The 16,948-nt window shown below is 36.3% G+C and overlaps 1 protein-coding gene across 2 annotated transcripts in view; it reads right to left on the bottom strand.

Annotated features, from left to right (window-relative positions):
- Positions 1 to 16,205, bottom strand: part of LOC124159194 (T-cell immunomodulatory protein) — a 40,434-nt gene extending 24,229 nt beyond the window's left edge. The window contains exons 1-3 of one of the 2 annotated variants that reach the window (XM_046534834.1): positions 15,946 to 16,205; positions 2,704 to 2,797; positions 2,447 to 2,606 (exon numbers count right to left, since the gene is read on the bottom strand). In XM_046534834.1, coding sequence (XP_046390790.1) covers positions 2,447 to 2,606; positions 2,704 to 2,797; positions 15,946 to 16,065 — 374 coding nt within the window. In that variant the 5' untranslated portion in view covers positions 16,066 to 16,205. Of the gene's footprint in view, positions 1 to 2,446; positions 2,607 to 2,703; positions 2,798 to 13,376; positions 15,720 to 15,945 lie in introns of those variants that run through there. The other variant, XM_046534835.1, reaches the window with a different exon arrangement.
- Positions 16,206 to 16,948: the final 743 nt, after the last annotated feature.

The following is a 16,948-nucleotide window of genomic DNA, read 5'->3' as shown; positions in this document are numbered from 1 at the left end:
TTATTACCTTCTACCATCTTCCGATTTATATTATCAAAGATAAACGCCTTCCTAGCAGCACACGCGGGATGAATTTTGCTGCATTTGAGGTGTTGAAGGGGGAGAAGCGAGCAGGGAGGGGACAGGATCGGGTTGCTGCTCTTGTATCCGCGACGCTGCATGAGCATTAGAATATTTTCTTCGCGGGCGTGGACTCAAATCAGGCATTTTGTGGCTAAACTGTGACAGGTACGTCAAAATGCACTAAACTTAATCCCTAAAAGAACAGTAGCTCGGTAAAATCTATAGGGAATGACCACAAAATATTTTATATTTTTGGAATTTTGACCCTTGCCCCCTAAATTGCATTTGAGCAAGGGTCAGGGGCATATGTAGAGGTGAGAAAGAGGTGTAGAGAGTGAGGGTCATGTGTACAGGTGTCAAAATTTTCAGGCCTTATTTTTGATCGGTCCCACAACTTTTTTCATTGGGCCAGATGGATTTGAAAAAAATCGATTTTTCCAATCCGCCCTATTACACAGGCTTATGGGGATGATGCCTTAAGCCACAAAGCTTAAGACAAAATGTTTAAGTATGGCCAGGAGCTCGTCAAAGATGAGCACCGCGTTGGATGCCCAATGACCGCTCGAATCAACGCTCAGGTGGGGAAAGTGAAATAAGTTTTGGACTGTGACAGGCATTTAACCATTGCCCTTATCAGTGAGGAGACCGGCCTTTCAGTCGGAACCGTCCACACCATTATAACTGAGGCATTTGCAATGAGGAAAGTGAGTGCAAAGCTGGTGCCGAAAGTCTTGAATGAGGAACAAACACTGTCGCAGATGGAAATTTTGCAAGAAATTTTGGACAGCATCCAGGAAGATGAAGATTTTCTCCACACATTACCAGCGATGAAACGTAGGTGTTCCAGTACAGCCCGGAAACAAAACGTCCAAGTTCAGAATGACATACGTAGAGGTCCCCATGTCTAAATAAAGCTCAGATGCCAAAATCCAAAATCTAAACATTGCTGATCTGTTTTTTCGACTGAGGTGGCGTTGTTCACAATTATTTTCTGCCTATTGGAATGACCATAAATGCTGCATTTTTCGTGCAAGTACTGACATGCCAGCAACATCATGTAATGTGGGTGCGATCAGACATTGCTAAGAATTGGAAACTTCATGAGGACAATAATGCACAGTGCCACAGTGTGATTGCTGCGAGGCACCTACAGCAGCGGCAGCAAAATTCGGTGTTGTAATGTTGCCTCACCCCTTTGGCCCCAACCTAGCTCCACCTGACTTATCCTCATTTCTGCAAATAAAAAGGGAGCTCAAAGGATATCAGTTCAATTATAAAGGTTCATGCAGCAACAACAAAGGCTCTGAACAGTATTCCGGAAACCAACCTCCATAGGGCTTTTGACGAGTGTCAGACGTGCCAAACTAAGTGTATCAATGTTGGAGGAATGAATTTAGAAGATTATTAAGTAATTGTTATAGTAGCTGCAATAATTTTTGATTTTCAAAACCAGTCCTGATACTTATTGAACGGACCCTGCATATGTACTATGTTTGTTAACTATGATTTTATCTTCTGATTTGTGTTCTGTAAAATTTTACTGTTAAATATTGTAAGTATCTATGTTACATGGAACCCCCTTAATGCTACCTGTAAATACACTTAATCACCTGTTCCATCCTCGCATAAAACTTGTCTTCAGAAACCAAAAAAAATATTATATTATATATGATTATGAAAACATCAATTAATGCCTGTTATTTCCTTTTAATACTGTGTTCATCTCACTGTAAACAAGCTGCAGTGACTCTTCCCCACAAACACTCCCATAGCCAGAATAAAATTTTAAAAAACATCGCTGCACAAATAGCAAACATAACCAAATGCTCCAGAGCCTTTAGAGTGAAGGTGCTCCTGAGTAATGGTTGAGTTCGAAGGACCACACCCAAGATCTAATATTTTAATTGTACTTTTGTTTTTCTTTATGAACCTCTGCTGCATCCAGTTACAGCAGCACTCAATAAAACAGCAGAGCTGGAAAGGTGTAATTTTCATAGATAATTTAGACCCAATTAATACAGTGAAGCTCATTCAATATTAATAATCCATCACACCTATTTCCTCATTGAGACATAACAGCAATCAAAAAAGAATAATAAAGTACCTTAATTGCTACCAATTGAAGGCTTGAAAACATCATCATAAAAGAACATCTATATGAATAATTTAAACCTGCTTGAAAAACAAATGTGAATTTTTCAAAGTATTCATAGCTAAGTCTCTTTATATGATCACGTGGACCACTGGAATACAAAAGGCTGTAAACATGTTTATCCAACTTCATCTTCTTGTCCCATTCAATTCACAGTGTTCTAATGTAGGTGAAAAACAAAATAATAGTTACTGTGCATCACATTGAAATAAATATAACTTATTAGTTTACCTTCCAAAGTTGACCATTCCTCTGCTTGACCATGCCACTTGTGAAACAGATGGAGTAATGGGATCAGTTGCTTCAAGATTAGGGGAGAGGTTAATATCAGCTGCAAGGTTATAAAAATCATCCTTTTCCAATTTGTTGATGATTTTGTTGGGGTCAATTCCTTAGAAAATAATTTCAAAGATACATTTAATGTATGAGATGTAAAAACTTTTGAGTCTTGCAACAGAGAAAAATATTTTTTTAAAATATACTCATACCTAATTTTTCAGTTGGAATCTTTTGTTGTGACGCAATCCAATATCTCTTGTAATCAAAAATGGGTAAAAAATCATATGCAGTTGGTCTCAAGACCTGAAATATTTATTTTAAAAAATTACTCATTCCATAAATTGTTTCTCTCTGTTTTATACATCATTTTGCAAATGTGAAGAAGGTTAATTGTCAACAATAAACATGGTTCTAAACACAGGAATTCTATAACGATGAATCCTGAATGATTTTATAACCATTGACACACAAATTGGATAAAAGAGAGCAGGTGTAAAAATTTGGTACACTTTATAATGTTCAATAATAATATAATGTCCACCAATTACATCGCAATTGGGAAATCAAGAGGTTCAAACCCTGCCGAGATGAATGGAAGGTTGTACTGGGATTCACCCATAGGCGGATTTAGGGGGGGCATATGCCCTCCCCCCCCCAGACGCTTGAAAAATATACAAGATTTTTATGATGGTTATCATCACATCATTTTATTTTGTGTATTACAGAGCCTCAATTATTTAATTTAATATTAATAACTTTAATATCAAAATAAAGATAATATTCTCTACTGTAATTGTCGTATTTTGGTAATAATTGAGACAACGAGTATTTTTCCACACTTTTTATTCTTACTCAACCGGTTTAAGCATCATTCTCAAGAGCTGTCTTTGGAGAGAAACCAGTCGAGTAAGATTAAAAAGTGTGGAAAAATACAACTGTGTCATTGGTTATGTATGAATATGTAATTTGGTTAAGGTGGTACAAGTGGTACGCCGAATAAAGATGGCGGTTTGAGAAGTTTCCATAGATCGTTCGTGTTATTGCCACATGCTTGTTCTATTCCCAATTGTCTTGAACCTATGTGTTTAGTTATGGTCTGGGCACCACCAAATATAAGTTTAAACATGGCGCAGTCGTTAGACAAGTTGGGAGGAATAAATAAGTATTAGTAACTGGTGTAATAGTCAAATATATCATCATGGACGCGTTGTTGGCATCGTCGGTGAAACTTCCACCAGATCTCGACCTCCAGGGTGCCAATGCTGCTACTAAATTTCCTGCGTGGTTGGATGCATTTGAAGATTACTTGATTGCCATCGGACATGATGAATCGCATGATAAAGTCAAACTATCACTGTTGCGAAATATTATGGGGGAGGAAGCCCGCAGTGTTCTGTCAACGATCCCAATGACTGGCGAGGAACGCAAATCTTATGAAAATGTGACCAAAAGACTTGGTGAATATGTGAATCCACGGACGAATGAGTGTTACGAACGATACTTGTTTATGGATCGGAAGCAAAATGAAGGTGAGACTTTTGGCCAGTTTATGACAGCATGCAGGAAGTTAATTAAATCTTGCAATTATAACGATACAACGGATGAAGAAACCGTTGAGGAGAAAATTTTGAGGGATAAAATAGTGCATGGTATTAGGGATAAAGTTATCCGTGAAGGTCTGTTAAGAGTTGATAACTTAACGTTGAGGAAGGCAGAAACTTATTGTCGAGCGACGGAACAGAGCAGACAACAGGCAAACAAGATGGAAGAAATAGGCGACACAGCAGGTACAGTAGTGGATGCTGTAAAAACCAGACACAGGCAAAGCAATTCAAAACCCCAAGGTAAAGTGTTTCAGAAGAAAATATTTAAATGTACACGATGTCAAACAAAACATGGTATTCGTCAATGTCCAGCTTACGGGAAGACATGTCGAAAGTGTGGGTTGAAAAATCACTTTGCCGTCTCGTGTAAGGTAAAAGCTGTGAAAAGTGTAGAAAAAGACGATGAGAATGAATCTGATTCGTCTCTATTATTTTGTGAAAATGTGAATGTTGTTTATAATGTGACAAAGGGTGATCAAAGTGTGAAAAGTGTTGAAAGTATTACTCAAAATGTTACCGAGTGGTTTGCTATACTAAATGTGGAAGGTAAGAAAGTGAAGATGAAGCTAGACCCAGGATCGGAAGTAAATGTAATGCCTTTGTGTATTTTGGAGAAACTTGATAAACCAGTAAGCTTACGTAAAACAAATGTCCAGTTAGAAGGTTTTGATGGTAGTAAGAAAAAACCTTTGGGTGTTGTAAATTTATGTTGCAAATCAACTAACAATCAGTCATGTCTTGATTTTATGATTGTTGAGTGGAAATGTAAAGTTTTATTGGGTTTACCAGGGTGTTGTGCGTTAAATCTTGTTCAAAGGGTTACTCAAACTAATGAAAAAGTGCACCAAATCAAAGCTCAGAAAGCAAAAGTGCCAGATATGTTAAATTTTAGTGCTGAAAGTAAATTTATTTCAGAGAACAAAGAAGTATTCCAAGGTCATGGGCAATTTCCGGACAAGTGTTCACTAAGTATCAGAGACAAGGTAGGAGAAATATTGTATCCTCCATCCAGAGTCCCGCATGCCCTCATGGATCAGTTTAAGTGTGAATTGGATCGATTGGAAAAAAGAGGTGCTATATGCAAAGTTGAGAACATGAGTGATAATGCATGTGTTAATAGAATTGTCTTGATTGAGAAATCAAACAAGAAGTTGAGACTATGTTTGGATCCGTCAGATCTAAATAAAATTATTGTTAGAAAACCTTTGATTCCATACAAATTGGAGGATATTTGCATGAAATGTAGAGGGAAAAAAATTTTTACAACCCTTGATCTGTCAGAAGGGTTTCATCAATTACTATTAGATGTTGAATCATCTTGGTTATGTTGTTTTGCTACACCGTTTGGTGTTTATCGTTACAAAGTGTTACCTTATGGGTTAAGTAACTCAGGTGATTTATTTGATGAGAAAGTGTTAAAATATTTTGGTAGCATATCTAATGTCATTGTGTGTAGAGATGATTTGCTTATCATGGGAAGGTCTGATGAGGAACATGATCAAGCCCTACAAAATGTGATCAATACTGCCAAAATGGTTAATGCCAAATTTAATGGAGACAAAATGCAATTTAAGAAATCTAAGGTCAAATTTATGGGACAAATAATTTCTGAACAAGGGATGCAAATTGATCCTCAAAGAGTAGATGCCCTAAAGTCACTTAAGAGTCCAAAAAATAAGAAAGAGTTGCAAAGACTTTTAGGCTCATTTAATTATGTAAGACGGTATGTACCAGATATGAATCAGGTCATGAAACCATTATTTCATTTATTGAAGGAGAATGTTGAATTTAAATGGTTGCCTAATCATGATAAGGTCCTTGACAATCTTAAAGATAAAATTTCACAAGCATCATCCTTAGTTCCCTTTGATCCATGTAAGCCAATAATTATGCAATGTGATGCATCTAAGGATGGACTAGGATGTTGTCTCTTTATTAAATGTGGAAATGAGAATAAATTAGTAGCATGTGTTTCAAGAACAATGAGTGACTGTGAAGTGAATTACAGTCAATGTGAAAAGGAATTACTTAGTATTTATTATGGAGTAAAGAAATTCCATGAATTCATTTATGGTCTACATGTTACGGTTCAAACAGATCATAAACCTTTGTTATCTGTGATGAAAAAACCAATTTGTAAGATCGGTTCAGTAAGGTTACAAAGACTCAGGCTGAAGTTACTGAAATATGATCTTGAATTAACCTATGTTCCGGGTAAATATTTGCACTTTGCAGATATGTTATCACGAGCTACTCATGACAAACCTGAAATTGACCCTGAAATGTTTGAAATGGTTCATTCAATTAGCAAACACCTTCCAATGTCAGATGAACGTCAACGTTCATTTCGACTAGCTACGTCCAAAGATCCAACGTTAATGTTGATCTCTAAATATTGCCGGGAGGGTTGGCCCAAAAATGAGAAGGTTGGTAATGAGTGTAAACCTTATTACAACAAACAATGTGATATATTTGTAGAAGCAGGAATGCTCTATCTTGGTGATAAAATCATTGTTCCTAAATCAATGAGGCAATATGTATTGGATATTGTACACAAGGGACATACAGGGGTAAATAAAAGTATTGCCAAAGCAAACCAATTATTTTGGTGGCCTGGCATGTAAAGTCAGATTGCTGAGTATATTCAGAAATGCAGACCCTGTGAAAAGTTTAGGCCATTTAAAACCAAAGAGAAATTGACCCCTCACTCTGTGCCTAAATTTAGATTTGAAAAGGTAGGAGCAGATTTATTTCAATTTGGGAACAAGTCTTTTTTAGTCATTGTTGATTATTTTTCACAATGGTTAGAAGTATCTATTATCCCAGATAAGTCAGCACATTCAGTAATAAATGCTATGCAACAAATATTCAAATGGACAGGTTTTCCAAAGACTGTTATAGCTGACAATATACCTTTCATGTCACAATTGTGTCAAAGTTATTTCCAAGAAAGAGATATTACTCTTAGAACAAGTACCCCTCATTATTATCAAAGTAATGGTAGAGCTGAGCAAGGAGTAAGTGTTGGCAAAAAGTTGTTAAAAAAGTGTTTTGAAGATGGTTCTAATTTTCATGAAGCTCTAATGGAGTATAATAACAGTCCAATCATTAGCTTAGGAGCCTCACCATCTCAAGTACTAAATAGTCGCATTATGAGGTCTAGGTTGCCAATATCTCTATGCCAGTTAGAACCCGAAATACAAATGGATGTGTATGAAAAACTGTGTGCAAGACAAAGTAAGATGGAAGGATGGTATAACAAGCAAGCTCATAGGAAGGAGGAGGAATTTTTTAAGGGGGAGAAGGTAGTGGTTAGAAGTTCAAAAGACAATTGTTGGGAAAAAGCAACTATCACAAAAAAGGCAGATGAACCAAAATCATATTGGATTAAGGTAGATAGAACTGGATCAGTGGTTAGACGTAATAGTTATCAATTGAAAAAGTCAAAAACCTCAAGTGATGAGAGATGTCTATTTCCATTGTATGAAGATGTTTCTAACTTAAACCATATGGGGAGTGATACTGTAAAGGAAAATTTTATAATTCCTGAACATGTCAATGTACCAAATGTTAGTGGAAAAATGCATGAAAATGTTAACTGTATGGCTCATGAGAGTGGAGCAACTAATAAGAATGTTGTACTTACTAGGAGTGGAAGAATGGTTAAACCAGTGCAAAGAATTAATCTATAATTGTTCATCCTGTAATTATATTGTACTGTTGAAAAAGAAATCTAAAGGTGTGAAAGATTTCGGAGGGAGGTGTGTCATTGGTTATGTATGAATATGTAATTTGGTTAAGGTGGTACAAGTGGTACGCCGAATAAAGATGGCGGTTTGAGAAGTTTCCATAGATCGTTCGTGTTATTGCCACATGCTTGTTCTATTCCCAATTGTCTTGAACCTATGTGTTTAGTTATGGTCTGGGCACCACCAAATATAAGTTTAAACAACAACAGTTGTCTCAATTATTACTATCTATGGACTTCCACAAAGTCAACTCATCAACAATAAGTCTGATGTTGTATTTTGTTTTTAATCTCAAATATAATAATAATAATAATAATTTTTTATTCACCGAACTGGCAATATACATTGCATGGTTTCGAGAAGACCTGTTAGACCCTTGTGACATCCCAGAAAAAATCCTGGATCCGCCCCTGGGTACACCCTCCTCGTGAACCTCCACCCAAAATGCAGTTATGTAACTTACTAGCAAACCCCATGGAAATTTTTTTCTGACTATGGCTTTGAGGTCCAAATTAGAATTTTTGAGTGCATATTTTGAGACTTGCAGTAGGACACAATAGAAAGGAATAGACACCTTCATTGTCTTTGATAATTTGTTAAAAGCTTCCAACAGATTTGACTGAGAAGAACACATTTAATTTCATGAGTATTGGAGGACATTTCAGTATAACTTAGGCATAGGATTGTTGTTATAATGGACAGCATAATGATGATGATGAAGTAGAATTACCTATGGTGAGATGAGGAAAACATCAACTAGAAGCTTTTAAGGGATCAGACAGGGCTGCTTTGTATTTCATAGGGAGCTAACATTGAAGTAAGAGAGAAGCTAGGTGAGGTGGAGGAGTAAAAATTTGCAATGATAGAGTTGACATACTATTCTTCATAGAATTATTGCGAGAGAAAGGAGACAATGAGGAATAAAAGGAGACTGCAGAGTCATGTGTGAATGACACCTACAGAAAGTATTACCATATGAAATCGAATAATTTCTAAAGAAAAATTATTATGGTTTGAAGACAGCAGGCTGAGTAGCACCACGCTGAAGATGATGCAATCTTTTAACAAATTTCATAGCAGAGTTGCCAATGATTGAAAGGCAAAAGCTGATACTGTTAGCCACATCATGGAGGCAAAGATTATATGTGACGATAAGAAATCTGATTTGAACTGTATTTATAACCAGCAGTGATATCTTGATACTTACAAAGGATGTTTGAAATTTGGGTGATAATAATCATAGCATAACTCATGTCGACAGGAATAAAATGAAAAAAAGTAGACAGCATGAGAAGATCTGCTAAAAGTTTTAAAAATAAGAAGAGCAGTTTGGACATACCTTTTACTCAGGCATAAAAGCCTAGTCACTCAACACTAGGAGGATGGGAGTTCAGCGCTACCTAGAAGGATGGCTATGGGTTATTTGACCCCTAAAATGTATTTTGGAATAAAACACCTCATTTTCATCCAATATTCATTTCTATCATATAAACTGTTAAATTAGTTCATCAAAAACACTGTTTAACCTCCAATGAAAAAATTGTATAAACCTGTATAAAATTTGTATACATTCTTATACAATTGCCATGACAGTGTATAAGAATGTATACAAATTTTATACAGGTTTATACAATTTTTTTATAGGGGACATCATTAAATATTATTTCCAATGTTAAAAGTTATTAACAATTATTTTAAAAAATCATGAATTAAACCATATTTAGTAGTCGATTGCAAAAATAATCATGAAAATACATGCACTCAATACAAAATTTGTGTTTAATATTTAAACTATAGACACTCTGGGTTCACAAAATTTGAATAAAAATTTTAAAAAATTATTACTTTGTTGTAAATCTCAGACAGACGGTAATTTTTTCAGCGCTCTTTCCACAAAATATTATTTTGCATTTAATGCCTACATTGGACAATTTATTCATCTACATCTACATACTACCTCGCAAAGACACCTAAAAGGTGTGCGGCAGGGGATCTTAGGACACCAGTCATTTTCACATATAAAGGAATTTGGAAAATCAAAAGGAAATTGGTGCAATTCGGTGATATTTGGTACCTTTTTCTTTTTTGTGCCCGTGGAGATGTGGCTGTAAGATTTCAAGATGTGAAAATAAATTGATACATCCTTTCCATCATGTCTACTCGTGCTTTGTTTTTATTATGAAATAGAATGGCCTCTGGTTTTCTTTTATTCTCATTTCGGATGTTGCCTGAGATCATGTTGCTGAATAAAAGTACATTCTTGTTCAATTTTGCCTGATGCTACGCAAGAGTATGGCCTAAGGTATTTTTGAACACTCGCGTGGAATGGATTACAATATTCGTGCGTCACGCCTGTTTCTTCTGATTGTCTCTACAAGATAAATTTTCCATTTTTTTCTAATTTTCTGCTAGTTAGATGGATGGAAAATAATTGTTACAAGTTACATTTATTCCTGATTTATCTTATGTTACGGTCACTTTAGTAACTATTTATTTCCCCAAAGCTTGATTTGATGGCCAATCTTCATCTTTGCCGCAATATAGAAATTCATTTAGGCTGTATTTTCATTTCACATCTGTCAAAACCCAGAAGGTACTTGATTCCGACTTTGTCTGGTTTATGTGTAATATACTGCATAAAATGATTGGATAGGGCTGTGCATTTGCTGTTATGCCAAAGTCGCCATCAGATTCACTATCTTGGACTTAGGAACTGGAATCGTCGCTTCCATCACACGCAGATAATGATGGAATGGTCAGATGGTCCTTGAACTAATGTTTCCGATTCACTTCCAGACTCCTCTTCATCAATCTCCTGTAAAACAGCAAAAACACTCTCTTGTGCACGATATTCTCTAACAGCTATTTGAATGTCAACGGTTCTCTCCCCTCGATATCTTTCTCGACTTTAACTCTCTTCCTCAACTCGCTAATGACATGCATGCGAAAAAAATCTACAAACTAAAGCTCAATATGGTATAATCTTCTCCAGTTGACTGCACTCAATTCCTCTGCTCTCTCAAAAGGAGACAGCATTTTGCCCTGGGACGCAGCGTGCAGTCCACCCGCCCCAAACCCTGATGGGGTTAGGCGGGACACCCAGCAAAGGGGTAAGGCCGAGTGACAATGCCATCAGGCCAAAAAAATGAAAGTTATTCGTAAACCTGATGTTGCGTTGATGAAAAATCATATCTCTTAGAGCTCTGAATCTTGGCTGATGTAGATACAACACTCATGGGATACGTGTGATTTTCCGGTGTGGGTAATACAACAATCAAAAATAATAAACGAAATACAAAATTAAAATATCATAATTGCATGAATTTCAAGTAAAACAAAGATTGAGAACGTTTTATTTCCCATTGCTGCCTCTAAAATATTGAAATATTGAGTACAACATGTCACTATGCCTAGGTTTTGAAGTACAGGTGGGAGCCCATGGGACGAAACCGGCATTGAACCGGGAACGAACTTACGGGTTCAAAATCAAGAAAATCATCTACCGCACTAGCCTCTTGCTGATTACATAATATACATAGCACAAAAGAGCCCACGGGCTAGAAAAAAGTAGAAAATAGAGCGAAAACAAGCTGTGGGTCAAATGACCCCCAGCCGTCCTTCTAGGTGTAACCTGTCATTAAAATTAAAAACAAAACATTATAGTTGAATTTACACTAATTTATCAAAATATAGACCAAAATGAAGAAAGTGAAAAATTTTCAAAATTTAAAAAAATATTTTAATAAGAGAAAAATTAATTAGAATCCTGAAAATGGGTCAAATGACCCCTGCCGTCCTTCTAGTGTTAACCTTATGGAAAAAGTGGCTAGGGGAAAACATACTTAGGATTTTTGGCAATTTAAAAACCACATCATGAAGGATGCCAACCATTCTACTAAGACTCTCCTCCAAAGAATGGCAAGGGAGGAAACAACACAGCAAGTTGACGGCAACCAACTTATCAGTTGAGGACCAATGGATAGAAAAGCAAGAAAAGCTCGAATTTTTCTGAGTGTAAGTTCACTAAACATAATTAAGAGTAGAATTGCATCACTATACACTTTCCCTCATCATAAACAATTTCCAATAGAAATGCATTCATACTTTCACAAAGTCAGCAATTCACAACAATACAAAGATGATTCTACTTGTGCGACCATATCTTGTGCGGCTTCAGTAAGGTTGTACTTATGGCCGAGTTGAAAATATAAGCAACAATCACCTAGTCATATAATAGCTTAGCATTTATTTAAGTTTAACAAAAAAAATATATATTATATCATAACACTCCTGGAAGCTTATTTTTCTGGATATAATTTTTTTTAAATATTTTATTAAAAAATTGATCAAATCTACATGTCCATGGCCTAATATAATTTTCACAACCCAATTATGCACTTAGATCGACTAACGAGTAATTTAGACAGCATCAAACAATAATATCTAAATAATTAGTTAAAAAAGGGGCATCTCGTTTAAATATACTGAGGAAACAAGTATATAAAAAATTGCTTACAGCCAACAGGAGAACCTGAAAACTACATGATTCTACATGAAAGCCCACGTGGTTCATTTGAGGATAACATGAGAATATTTTTTATCACACTAATCAGTTGAAAAAGAATTATGAACCAACTTTCTTCTTCCTGTTGGATTTATTTTGAACAATTCAACTTTGCCCACATTAACTTATATCAAGGAGACATTATGAATAATGAGTAAGAATAACTCAAATTTTATGAAAGCATACCATACCACAACGTTGTAACCATAATTTGGGATTGCATTCTAATACATATGTATAGTGATATTTGTATATGTTACTTTGATTAATGAATCATTGTTAAATTGTGACTTCTGAGTAGGTCTATGGATATTTTCCATCTTCAAACAACAATTGACATGGAGCTGTAAGATGAAGTGCTCCAACAGTTGTACATCTAATGAGCACTTCATCTTACAATACCTATTCAAGGCTGTAGAGCTTTAATCCTTAATGGACATACTCAGTCACTTCATTGCAACTAGCACAATGAAAACTGCGAGCAGAAGAATCGATTAACAAAACCACATGATACAATCTGCACATAACTTGCCATTTCAAAGCAATTGAGTAGAATTCAATTGACATTTTTGGCCACTAAGCAATGCAAAAATCTGCAGTCCAAGAGTGGAAAGTAGTACTTACTGCTGCAATTACAAGTATAAATATTGATTTTGTGCTGTAATATGATGACAGCTTTAATTCCGATGTCTATGATTGTGGTTCTTTTTGCAGAGGGTGCCTAGCACCTTTCAACTGTGGAGAGGGGCCAATTTATATAAACATGTAAAGGATTGAGGATATGTACTCTCAAACGTTTGTGAAGAATAGATAGGAAAGAGTTAAGAATGAATGCGCTAGTAAATAAATAAAAAATGACTAACTCAACTCTTAAATAAAATGATTTTCCAACGACACTTCTTATATCAATTTCCAAAACATTTTTTTAAAGTCCAGATAAAAATAGTTTCAATGAGTTACTCAAATTTCTAGCCTAATTTCCTTTTAATGATTAAGTATGTACATGAATAACATTATTAAATAAGTTGACCATAGAGGAAAAACTGAGATTTATAAAGGCTTTGGCATTGCCACAGATGTTTGTTCAAATAACATATGCTTCCTTCAGAGTAAAATAAATTAATAAAAGCATACAAACAGCATAGTATGCTAATAGCTGACTAAAATAATCAGCATGATGCCACATAACTATCAAAGCAATAAACACATTTCCTTAGTGTTTCAGTTTAATAATAAACAAAATATAATCATTTTAAAATCAAGTTCTGCTTTTCAGAGTTCATGTATCACATTCTAGAAAGTCCAGAATTAATCTTTGATTTTGGGTAATCGACACAATGCTTAATAATAAATAAAATACTGTTCATAGACAAGAAATACCACTACATAGCATCAAAGTGAAATCTGTGAGCTTCTTGTAATTTTTCTTTGCGATCTTCCCTCCTTTCCTTCCAATGTAGAGCAGCAATAAGGGCCGCTATTAATGCACATGTTCCCACCAATGCTGCAGCTGTAAGAAGTACTAGGCGTGATGGAGTAACAAACAGGCGCGCTCTCCATTTTGATGGTTGGCCTCTTGGCCAGGGAACAACCACCACTTGTGAATTTGGAATTATTTGTGTCCAAGTACGCTTGCGTCCTTCTACCTGTGGCCAGGATACACCGACCGTGAGGGCATCAACAAAGTTTGGAGTCCTTCCCAGGCCAAAGATGCAGTATGGAAGTTGAAGAGCAAAGTGAGCACTCTGAGAAAGTTGTGCTGCAGTTGATTCCTGAACTTCTCCTTCCTGCGTGGTGGTATGATAAGACACACTGGGACCAGGAAGATTTGCTCCGTATCGGGACTTGGGACCATGTTCACCCCAACTACCACCTCTTTCCACACAACTGAATTCTTTGTTACCAGCTAGGCACTCCCCCGCTAAAACTGTAACCTTCACAAAGTTTGCATCATAATCAAGGTCATTTTTAAAGGCAGCCATTTCTAAATGATCTTTATTTCCCCTGTCTGACGGCTGATGTACAATAATCACATCAAGGACTCCATTCTGATAAAAATCAAAGAAGGTTCCCAAAACACTATGATTATAAGGGGGGAAAGCATTCCACCTCACTGAAAAGGTACGGCTAAAGGGACAACCATCACATGGGACATTTTCAAGAAGGAAAGTTTTTGGCATTTTTGGATTCATATCTTCAGATATTAAGGTTGCAAGTAAATCAGGATAACCATCTAAGTTGAAATCTCCACCTCGTATAGTTATAGTGTCAATATACTTTTGCCCTTGTTGAACAACGAAGCCCCACACATTCTTGTCTTTGTCTTGGAAGTCAACAGGTAATTTATGCCACTGGTTTCCAGAATAAACTAAGATTGAACTATTCTTGCAATAAGAGCCGATACATACAGGCAAGACATGGTCCATTTTTCCTTTGAGTTCAACATCCAGAAATAGTGACTGCCCAACTTGTTTTCCAGTAACACCTCGAGGAAAAGTAATGGTAGTGTTAAATTCAAGTTTACCATCCTCATTACCAAGCCATATTTCAAAATTATCCACAGTGGTGACAAATAAATCTGAAGAGAAATCTCCATTTAAATCCAAGAAGGCATGGGAATGAGGAAATCGCAGGCTGGATAATTGCTCCCTTCCATTTTCCATTTTGATTGCTTTAGGCATAGTTCTGTTCGTATTAAAAATCCAAAAGCTTCTATTCCCATTGACATCCATACCAAATAAGTCAGCAATCATATCTTGGTTAAAATCTAGCACCAAGGGTTGTCCTTTCATTTTCATTATGGGCTCTTTTTCTTTGGTGCAATTGATATGGTTCATTCCTCCCCACAAAATATGGACGAGGGTGAATTCAGGAGATGAAGGGTTTAAACTTGTTATTAACACATCCATGTTTCCATCACCATCGAAATCACCAGGTACAACGCTCGTTAAATGTAAAGACTTGAATTCACAACTAATATTTGAAGGCCTTAATAGTGGCTCTTGACTACTACCTAAGAACACTTCAACTGCCTTAGAATCTTTCTGAATAACGAACATGTCCGTCAACTTATCAGAATTAAAGTCGCCAAATGCCGCAGGCATTCTATCGACAATACGTCCAAAAACCAAATTAGTGATATCATTTGCATCACAACACACAATGTTGAGACAAATTATGACCAGTGCGGAAAGGAAAAGTTGATGTCGCTTAACATTTCTTGTGACCCCGGACATTTTAACATAAGCTAATCTCTCCATCGAAGAGTTTCTCTTAGCTCCAGATTTTCTCCGACTACAGGGTCCACCCTGCCAATAAATAGTATATGCATAAATCTTCTCGAATGACACTACATTAATTTTCAAAGCAACGTAAGTTGGTAAGTTTAAAGATCGTGATCAACGTCTAATCGTCTTTTGGCCGTAATTACAGTAACGCAAGCCGTCGCGATCAATATTTCGGAACGAAAATTTGGAATGAAGTCTTACACCGATTTTAAACTTCACTCAACCACGGCCACACAAAACAACTTACCAAAACGTAGGTTCCTTTCGGTGTCAACACAGACACACAATCATCTTCCGACCACGTTACAGCAAATGATGAATACAGTGGCACAGATAAAGGCAAAGACTGTACTTCTTCAACGTCCATGATGATAATTATTACAATTTATGAGGTAAAACAAATGTACGGCACATTACCAATTGTCATTTCTTATTCGTCATGATTTCTTCCGCCTCGTCTCTTTGCCTACATTGCGATTGCGCTAAGCGATTCACATTTATTTGAAGATAATTTCTTTTCAGACGGGTTGTAAATATGGTAAGTATCTTTGCGTAGCCTATGTTTTACACGAATAATGTTGGTTACGCACAACGTAAACTTAATTATATGGCAGGATTCTCTATCTCAGAAAATATCTCTTAGTTTCATGTTGTAACGGATTATTTAGCTCCCTATACATTCTTTTGCTCTGTGTCCACGTTCTTCCACTTCCTTCCATTTCATTTACCATTGCTGCCGCAACCCAAGGCTCATCCTTCTACTGTCAATATAGCCAGTTGACTTCTCAGCTGCTTTGACTATTCCAGTTTTAATATCATCCGTCCTTTATGGTACAGTCATTATTTTCAATCTCCCGTATACTATTTTTCACTAGTTCCTGTTATTCTCTCCTCATGGTTCCCTCCAGAGCTTCAAAATTCCATTTCTTTGCCTTCCTAACTTTCAGCAGTCTTTTGAATCTTAAATTGCATTTCATGAGCACTAGGTTGTGGCCTGTATCCTCAATCACTGCAGGGAAGCTGCGCGAGTTTTTCGCACTATTCCTAAACCTCTGTCTTACATTGATATAGTCCAAGTGCTAGTTATGAATAATTTGTTTGTCCTGCAAAATTCTGCTTTCTCTACCCTGTCATTCCGAATTCAAATTCTCCTACTTCATTTCCCTCCATCTCTTCCCTGACTGAAGTCTTCCAGTCCCCCATCACTACTAGATTTTTCTTACCTGGGGTTTCTATAATCATTTCCTCGA

Source organism: Ischnura elegans, chromosome 5, assembly GCF_921293095.1.
Source record: "Ischnura elegans chromosome 5, ioIscEleg1.1, whole genome shotgun sequence".
Classification (NCBI taxonomy): Eukaryota; Metazoa; Arthropoda; class Insecta; order Odonata; family Coenagrionidae; genus Ischnura; species Ischnura elegans.
The sequence above is the reverse complement of the archived record's forward strand: the minus strand, read 5'-3'. Positions and strand labels throughout refer to the sequence as shown.